Here is a 10000-nt window from a genome sequence, read left to right on the forward strand (position 1 = left end):
AGCGACTGGAACGAGCTGCAACAAACACTCAAACTGGACAGTTTCATCTCAACCTCTTCATTCAAAGACTCAATCATGACAGTTGTGGCTGCTTTGTGTGAAGTATTGTTGTCTCTACCTTGTCCTTTGTGCTGTTGTCTGTGCCCAATAATGTTGGGTTGCCACCATGTTGTGTTGCCACCATGTTGGGTTGATACCATGTTGGGTTGCTACCATGCTGCTACCATGCAACAGTCTACAAGGTAGTGTGCGTGTCCAGGTAAGAGCTTGGAGTCCTGTAGACAACAGTCTACAAGGTAGTGTGCGTGTCCAGGTAAGAGCTTGGAGTCCTGTAGACAACAGTCTACAAGGTAGTGTGTGTGTCCAGGTAAGAGCTTGGAGTCCTGTAGACAACAGTCTACAAGGTAGTGTGTGTGTCCAGGTACAGTGCCTTGCGAAAGTATTCGGCCCCCTTGAACTTTGCGACCTTTTGACACATTTCAGGCTTCAAACATAAAGATATAAAACTGTATTTTTTTGTGAAGAATCAACAACAAGTGGGACACAATCATGAAGTGGAACGACATTTATTGGATATTTCAAACTTTTTTAACAAATCAAAAACTGAAAAATTGGGCGTGCAAAAAAGAGCTTGGAGTCTTGTAGACAACAGTCTACAAGGTAGTGTGTGTGTCCAGGTAAGAGCTTGGAGTCCTGTAGACAACAGTCTACAAGGTAGTGTGTTTGTCCAGGTGTTTTCCTACCTGCTATGATGTCATCGTCTGTGACTTCCATCTCTTCGGCAGTGGGGAGCTGTGTTTCCACAGGAAGGGTATCAGGAAGGGGTGGGGACGGCACGGCGGGGTCAGCGGAGGTTCCCGCTGTACAAACACAAATAAACAACACACATCAAGTCAAGAAGACTGTCCAACAACCATTTTTAGCCTGTTAGCTTCAACTTCATTTATTAACTTTAGATTCAGAGAAGGCCACATTCTCCAATGGGTAGACGAAATAAATAACACACACATTATGTTTAGATAGAAATGTGATAAATAAAGTTTGATTGGATGGTTGATGTTAATAGATTGAAAAATAATAAAAATGTCCACTGAGCCATACCACCACGATCGTTCTGGGTGACACAGTCAGAAACTAAGGAATTCAGACAGACACAAAACCCACTAACCTCCTTCCTGCTACAATTAATGTCACTAATTTCCCCTGGTTCCTTTGTGTCCCTTGGTTAAGTATCTCATCAGGCCTTATTGGGGATGGAAGCAACATTACAGTCCCTTCATTAACCTCTTTATCATTACACCTACTTCTATTCTGCCGGTTCATTTAACCCTTATCCTGGATTTACCTTAAAATACGCTTTTCATTACGATCAGGACAGTGAATCAATGGTGCTTAAAGGTGAGAACGAGCTAATCTCTGCTAGTGCTAATTAATGAAGCTAAATGCCCCTCCTCTCCTCCTCCTCTTCATCTCTCTGCTCCTCCCTTTCCTCCTCCTCATCTCTCTGATCCTCCATTTCCCCCTCCTCCTCCTCCCCTCCATCTCTCTGCTTCTCCCTTTCCCCCCTCCTCCTCCTCCTCATCTCTCTCTGCTCCTCCCTTTCCCCTCCTCTTCTCCATCTCTCTGCTCCTCCCTTTCCTCCTCTCCATCTCTCTGCTCCTCCCTTTCCCCCTCCATCTCTCTGCTCCTCCCTTTCCCCCTCCATCTCTCTGCTTCTCCCTTTCCCCCTCCATCTCTCTGCTCCTCCCTTTCCCCCTCCTCCTCCTCCTCTTCATCTCTTCATCCTCCTCTTCATCTCTGCTCCTCACTTTCCCCCTCCTCCTCCTTCTCAGCACTTGTTAGCAGATCAGAGACAAGCGGCTCTGTTCACTTGGCACAAACAGTAGAAATCCCGTCTGAACTGGGAAAGGTACTACCTGAACAGGTACAATGTAGGGTTGCATCCAACTTCTAACACACTTTAGTTAGGCGTGTCCTAAAGAACGCGTTTCAGTTAGGCGTGTCCTAAAGAACGCGTTTCAGTTAGGCGTGTCCTAAAGAACGCGTTTCAGTTAGGCGTGTCCTAAAGAACGCGTTTCAGTTAGGCGTGTCCTAAAGAACGCGTTTCAGTTAGGCGTGTCCTAATGAACGCGTTTCAGTTAGGCGTGTCCTAAAGAACGCGTTTCAGTTAGGCGTGTCCTAAAGAACGCGTTTCAGTTAGGCGTGTCCTAATGAACGCGTTTCAGTTAGGCGTGTCCTAATGAACGCGTTTCAGTTAGGCGTGTCCTAATGAACGCGTTTCAGTTAGGCGTGTCCTAATGAACGCGTTTCAGTTAGGCGTGTCCTAATGAACGCGTTTCAGTTAGGCGTGTCCTAATGAACACGTTTCAGTTAGGCGTGTCCTAATGAACACGTTTTAGTTAGGCGTGTCCTAATGAACACGTTTTAGTTAGGCGTGTCCTAATGAACACGTTTCAGTTAGGCGTGTCCTAATGAACACGTTTTAGTTAGGCGTGTCCTAATGAACACGTTTTAGTTAGGCGTGTCCTAATGAACACGTTTCAGTTAGGCGTGTCCTAATGAACACGTTTCAGTTAGGCGTGTCCTAATGAACACGTTTCAGTTAGGCGTGTCCTAATGAGCACGTTTCAGTTAGGCGTGTCCTAATGAGCACGTTTCAGTTAGGCGTGTCCTAATGAGCACGTTTCAGTTAGGCGTGTCCTAATGAGCACGTTTTAGTTAGGCGTGTCCTAATGAACGCGTTTTTAGCAGGGACAGAACACACAACGGGTCTCCTGAAACCACACCACTACAGCGACACACACACACACACACGTCTGCTGCCAGTGACGGGGGGTGGGGGTGGCGGCACAGTGACGGGGGGGGGGGGTGGCAGAGTGACGGAGGGGTGGCACAGTGACGGGGGGGGGGGGGTGGCACAGTGACGGGGGGGGGGGGGGGGGGGGTGGCACAGTTGCCTCCACTCTTCATTGGAGTTTAACGTTTCAGTGAATTTCTGTTGCAACTGCCTTCATTTAGCCAGACCTCAGGAAGAGTAGGTTTTGCCTTGGCAGCAGCTAATGGGGATTCATAATAAATATGTTTGGAGCCCATCTGTACGATTGGTTCAGTTTGTACTATTTAATGGATAGTTAAATAAAAATAAATAAATTAAACATCCTTACTGCTGGTTAATTTGTTCAGAAACACGTTGATCTGTGGTCTGACACTAATGGAGGGGGGGGGGTCCACGTCAGTGATGACATAATCGACTACACTTGTCCCAAGAGCTGAGCAGTAAGTGAACCGACCTAAAAAGAGTCCCCTCTGACTCTATCATTAAGCCTGTACGTACAGGCATAACGCTCGACAGAGATGCACTAACTCCTTCCCCTTTTTGTTCAGTGTTTGGTCAGGACTGTTTCCATTATTTATAAAAAAAAAGGGCTACTGTACAAGGAGGGGTGTTCAAATATGTGGTGGTTACCTCCCTCATCGGTGTCACATTGAAATCTCCACAAAGAATAACCTCTGCCTGAAATGTAATGATTTCTGTATGGAGATTGTCAAAAAACTGATCCTCATAATATGACGAATCTGAAGAAGCATAAGCTGCACATACGTATACATCATTGTCACAATAGATTGTACCTTAGTTAAGTTTTAGCCAAATGTGGTTAAGTACTTTCTCCCCCCCATTTCATTCAGCGCTAAGTCCTGCTTATGCCAAATTATCCCGGGCCCATTCTCCCCCTCTCTCAGCCACAGTCTCTCCCCCTCTCTCAGCCACTGTCTCTCCCCCTCTCTCAGCCACTGTCTCTCCCCATCTCTCAGCCACTGTCTCTCCCCCTCTCTCAGCCACGGTCTCTCCCAGCCACGGTCTCTCCCCCTCTCTCAGCCACGGTCTCTCCCCCTCTCTCAGCCACGGTCTCTCCCCCTCTCTCAGCCACGGTCTCTCCCCCTCTCTCAGCCACGGTCTCTCCCCCTCTCTCAGCCACGGTCTCCCCCCCTCTCTCAGCCACGGTCTCTCCCCCTCTCTCAGCCTCTCTCAGCCACGGTCTCTCCCTCTAAGTCTAGACTGTGTTGCTGCTGCCCTGACACATATGTTCAATACCCCCACTTGAATTAGGGATGGCGTTGAGTTGGAGGGTCATCAGCCACAGTCTCTCCCCCTCTCTCAGCCAGTCTCTCCCCCTCTCTCAGCCACAGTCTCTCCTACTGCCTACTGTGAGGCCATTGGCAGAATGCTGTGGTAGCCATGCTGGTTAAGTATGTAAATAAATCACTGTCAGTGTCACCAGCAAAGCACCCCCACACCACCTCCTCCATGCTTCACAGTGGGAACCACACATGCGGAGATCATCCGTTCACCTACTCTGTGTCTCACAAAGACACGGCGGTTGGAACCAAAAATCTCAAATTTGGACTTTTCACCGGTCTAATGTCCATTGCTCGTGTTTCTTGGCCCAAGCAAGTCTCTTCTTATTATTGGTGTTTCTGTAGTAGTGGTTTCTTTGCAGAAATTCAACCATAAATGCCTGATTCAATCAGTCTCCTCTGAACAGTTGATTTTGAGATGTGTCTGTTACTTGAACTCTGTGAAGCATTTATTTGGCAGCAATTTCAGAGGGTGGTAACTCTAATGAACTTATCCTCTGCAGCAGAGGCAACTCCTGTGGCGGTCCTCATGAGAGCCAGTTTCGCCATTGTGCTTGATGGTTTTTGCGACTGCACTTGAAAAAAACTTTCAAAGTCCTTAATTTTCCGGATTGACTGACCTTCATGTCTTAAAGTGATGATGGACTGTCGTTTCTCTTTGCTTATTTGAGTTGTTCTTGCCATAATATGGACTTGGTCGTTTACCAAATAGGGCTATCTTCTGTATACCACCCCAACCTTGTCATAAAACTGATTGGCTCAAATGCATTAAGAAGGAAATAAATTCCACAAATTAACTTTTAACAAGGCACACCTGTTAATTGAAATGCACTCCAGATGACTACCACATGAAGCTGGTTGAGAGAATGCCAAGAGTGTGCAAACCTGTCATCAAGGCAAAGGGTGCCTACTTTCAAGAAAATCAAATATATTCTGATTTGTTTAAACACTTTTTTGGTTATTACATTATTCCATGTGTTATTTCATAGTGTTGATGTCTCCATTATTATTCTACAATGTTAAAAATAGTCCAAATGATTAAAAGCCCATGAATGAGGAGGTTTTCTAAAACTGTTGACTGGTACTGTATAAACCCCCACCCAAAAGGGCACTTGACAAGTGGGAAGGCAAAGGTGCAGGTGCTCGGGCAAGAAAGTCCTCTCTGTCCGTCCGTGCGTGTGGGTAGATCAGAATTCTCCAGTTCAGCCAGCCAGGCCCCAGTCCTCTGGTGCTCAGCAGCTTTTTGTTCAGTCGTCAGCGTATTCCAATTCCCCCTGCCTTTCAGCGCTACAGAACAGCGGGTCAAAAGGCTGGATGCGACTCAGGGGGGAACTGACATAAGCCCTGCTCCACTCACTGGCCGGGCAGCTGTTATGAGAGGAGGCCCGCGGTGAGGACCAGAGAGGAGAGGAGGCCCGCGGTGAGGACCAGAGAGGAGAGGAGGCCCGCGGTGAGGACCAGAGAGGAGAGGAGGCCCACTGTGAGGCCAGAGAGGAGAGGAGGCCTACTGTGAGGACCAGAGAGGAGAGGAGGTCCACTGTGAGGACCAGAGAGGAGAGGAGGTCCACTGTGAGGACCAGAGAGGAGAGGAGGTCCACGGTGAGGACCAGAGAGGAGAGGAGGTCCACGGTGAGGACCAGAGAGGAGAGGAGGTCCACGGTGAGGACCAGAGAGGAGAGGAGGTCCACTGTGAGGACCAGAGAGGAGAGGAGGCCCACTGTGAGGCCAGAGAGGAGAGGAGGCCCACTGTGAGGCCAGAGAGGAGAGGAGGCCTACTGTGAGGCCAGAGAGGACTAGTCAGAAAGAGGTAGGTGGGCAGCCAGAATGAGAGAAAGACAGAGAGGACTAGTCAGAAAGAGGTAGGTGGGCAGCCAGAATGAGAGAAAGACAGAGAGGACTAGTCAGAAAGAGGTAGGTGGGCAGCCAGAATGAGAGAAAGACAGAGAGGACTAGTCAGAAAGTGGTAGGTGGGCAGCCAGAATGAGAGAAAGACAGAGAGGACTAGTCAGAAAGAGGTAGGTGGGCAGCCAGATTGAGAGAAAGAGAGTTTATATTAAAACTTGAGTTTTTGTTTCTCTCATTTCTGATGGATTATTTCCCTTATTTTTTCCCCTTGTTTACTTCCTGTCTATTTCACTTGTTTACTGCCTGTCTATTTCACTTGTTTACTGCCTGTCTATTTCACTTGTTTACTTCCTGTCTATTTCACTTGTTTACTTCCTGTCTATTTCACTTGTTTACTTCCTGTCTATTTCACTTGTTTACTTCCTGTCTATTTCACTTGTTTACTTCCTGTCTATTTCACTTGTTTACTTCCTGTCTATTTCACTTGTTTAATGCCTGTCTATTTCACTTGTTTACTTCCTGTCTATTTCACTTGTTTACTTCCTGTCTATTTCACTTGTTTACTGCCTGTCTATTTCACTTGTTTACTTCCTGTCTATTTCACTTGTTTACTTCCTGTCTATTTCACTTGTTTACTTCCTGTCTATTTCACTTGTTTACTGCCTGTCTATTTCACTTGTTTACTGCCTGTCTATTTCACTTGTTTACTTCCTGTCTATTTCACTTGTTTACTTCCTGTCTATTTCACTTGTTTACCTCCTGTCTATTTCACTTGTTTACTGCCTGTCTATTTCACTTGTTTACTTCATGTCTATTTCACTTGTTTACTGCCTGTCTATTTCACTTGTTTACTGACCACAGACCACACCTTCATCTGACTGTGGAATAAGGAGGAGTGAAGAGAGGACACACCACTGACCACACCTTCATCTGACTGTGGAATAAGGAGGAGTGAAGAGAGGACAAACCACTGACCACACCTTCATCTGACTGTGGAATAAGGAGGAGTGAAGAGAGGACACGCCACTGACCACACCTTCATCTGACTGTGGATTAAAATGGAGTGAAGAGAGGACAAACCACTGACCACACCTTCATCTGACTGTGGAATAAGGAGGAGTGAAGAGAGGACAAACCACTGACCACACCTTCATCTGACTGTGGAATAAGGAGGAGTGAAGAGAGGACAAACCACTGACCACACCTTCATCTGACTGTGGAATAAGGAGGAGTGAAGAGAGGACAAACCACTGACCACACCTTCATCTGACTGTGGAATAAGGAGGAGTGAAGAGAGGACAAACCACTGACCACACCTTCATCTGACTGTGGAATAAGGAGGAGTGAAGAGAGGACAAACCACTGACCACACCTTCATCTGACTGTGGATTAAGGAGGAGTGAAGAGAGGACAAACCACTGACCACACCTTCATCTGACTGTGGATTAAGGAGTGAAGAGAGGACAAACCACTGACCACACCTTCATCTGACTGTGGAATAAGGAGGAGTGAAGAGAGGACAAACCACTGACCACACCTTCATCTGACTGTGGAATAAGGAGGAGTGAAGAGAGGACAAACCACTGACCACACCTTCATCTCACTGTGGAATAAGGAGGAGTGAAGAGAGGACAAACCACTGACCACACCTTCATCTGACTGTGGAATAAGGAGGAGTGAAGAGAGGACAAACCACTGACCACACCTTCATCTGACTGTGGATTAAAATGGAGGAGTGAAGAGAGGACAAACCACTGACCACACCTTCATCTGACTGTGGAATAAGGAGGAGTGAAGAGAGGACACACCACTGACCACACCTTCATCTGACTGTGGATTAAAATGGAGTGAAGAGAGGACAAACCACTGACCACACCTTCATCTGACTGTGGAATAAGGAGGAGTGAAGAGAGGACAAACCACTGACCACACCTTCATCTGACTGTGGAATAAGGAGGAGTGAAGAGATGACAAACCACTGACCACACCTTCATCTGACTGTGGATTAAAATGGAGTGAAGAGAGGACAAACCACTGACCACACCTTCATCTGACTGTGGAATAAGGAGGAGTGAAGAGAGGACAAACCACTGACCACACCTTCATCTGACTGTGGATTAAAATGGAGTGAAGAGAGGACAAACCACTGACCACACCTTCATCTGACTGTGGAATAAGGAGGAGTGAAGAGAGGACAAACCACTGACCACACCTTCATCTGACTGTGGAATAAGGAGGAGTGAAGAGAGGACAAACCACTGACCACACCTTAATCTGACTGTGGAATCAAATGGAGTGAAAAGAGGACAAACCACTGACCACACCTTCATCTGACTGTGGAATAAGGAGGAGTGAAGAGAGGACACACCACTGACCACACCTTCATCTGACTGTGGAATAAGGAGGAGTGAAGAGAGGACAAACCACTGACCACACCTTCATCTGACTGTGGAATAAGGAGGAGTGAAGAGAGGACAAACCACTGACCACACCTTCATCTGACTGTGGATTAATATGGCCAGAGTATTGACACATTATACTATCAAATATAACATGTCCATTTAGGAAAGGTAAAAGAGAGCTTTTTATTTATTTACCAAAACAATAGAGAAGTGTTTTGTTACCAAGAATAAATTAACTGATGATAATTACAGATGTATGAATCTTAATTTGACCAGTATTATCGCAGCAACATATTCCTGTAGCAGCAGGATTTGAACGTTTAGTCCATAATGTTGCTTGATCGGTGGTAAAGGATATTAGCTGGTCAAAACCAGGCTACATGAACAGTGCAATAACTTAAACATAACCGTGTGTTACTGAGGGGTTCTCAGTGGATTTTTATGGCCATCATAAAAATCATCACAAAATCATAATGATAAAATCATAAAATTCTCCAGAACAAATGTGATAAAGATCATAAATGTCTATCTGCAGCATGATCTTTTTTTCCCCCATCGCCGCCTGACAGCAGACTACTGACATCGCCGCCTGACAGCAGACCACTGACATCGCCGTCTGACAGCAGACCACTGACATCGCCGCCTGACAGCAGACCACTGACATCGCCGCCTGACAGCAGACCACTGACATCGCCGCCTTACAGCAGACCACTGACATCGCCGCCTGACAGCAGACTACTGACATCGCCGCCTGACAGCAGACGACTGACATCGCCGCCTGACAGCAGACTACTGACATCGCCGCCTGACAGCAGACTACTGACATCGCCGTCTTATAGCAGACTACTGACATTGCCGTCTGACAGCAGACTACTGACATCACCGTCTTATAGCAGACTACTGACATCACCGTCTAATAGCAGACTACTGACATCGCCGTCTAATAGCAGACTACTGACATCACCGTCTTATAGCAGACTACTGACATCACCGTCTTATAGCAGACTACTGACATCGCCGTCTAAAAACAGACTACTGACATCGCCGCCTGACAGCAGACTACTGACATCGCCGTCTAATAGCAGACTACTGACATCGCCGTCTAATAGCAGACTACTGACATCGCCGTCTGACAGCAGACTACTGACATCGCCGTCTTATAGCAGACTACTGACATCGCCGTCTTATAGCAGACTACTGACATCGCCGTCTTATAGCAGACTACTGACATCGCCGTCTGACAGCAGACTACTGACATCGCCGTCTGACAGCAGACTACTGACATCGCCGTCTGACAGCAGACTACTGACATCGCCGTCTTATAGCAGACTACTGACATCGCCGTCTTATAGCAGACTACTGACATCGCCGTCTTATAGCAGACTACTGACATCGCCGTCTTATAGCAGACTACTGACATCGCCGTCTTATAGCAGACTACTGACATCGCCGTCTTATAGCAGACTACTGACATCGCCGTCTGACAGCAGACTACTGACATCGCCGTCTGACAGCAGACTACTGACATCGCCGTCTTATAGCAGACTACTGACATCGCCGTCTTATAGCAGACTACTGACATCGCCGTCTTATAGCAGACTACTGACATCGCCGTC

At 47.0% G+C, this 10000-nt stretch overlaps 1 protein-coding gene across 4 annotated transcripts in view; it reads right to left on the reverse strand.

Moving 5' to 3' along the window:
• LOC139408272 (WD repeat-containing protein 7) overlaps window positions 1-10000 on the reverse strand; it is a 333290-nt gene that overhangs the window by 197293 nt on the left and 125997 nt on the right. For all 4 annotated transcript variants that reach the window (XM_071151971.1, XM_071151970.1, XM_071151969.1 and 1 more), the window contains one exon: window positions 744-860. In XM_071151971.1, the coding sequence (XP_071008072.1) occupies window positions 744-860 (117 nt within the window). The remainder of the gene's footprint in view (window positions 1-743; window positions 861-10000) is intronic.

This window comes from Oncorhynchus clarkii, chromosome 5 (assembly GCF_045791955.1).
Source record: "Oncorhynchus clarkii lewisi isolate Uvic-CL-2024 chromosome 5, UVic_Ocla_1.0, whole genome shotgun sequence".
Taxonomy (NCBI): Eukaryota; Metazoa; Chordata; class Actinopteri; order Salmoniformes; family Salmonidae; genus Oncorhynchus; species Oncorhynchus clarkii.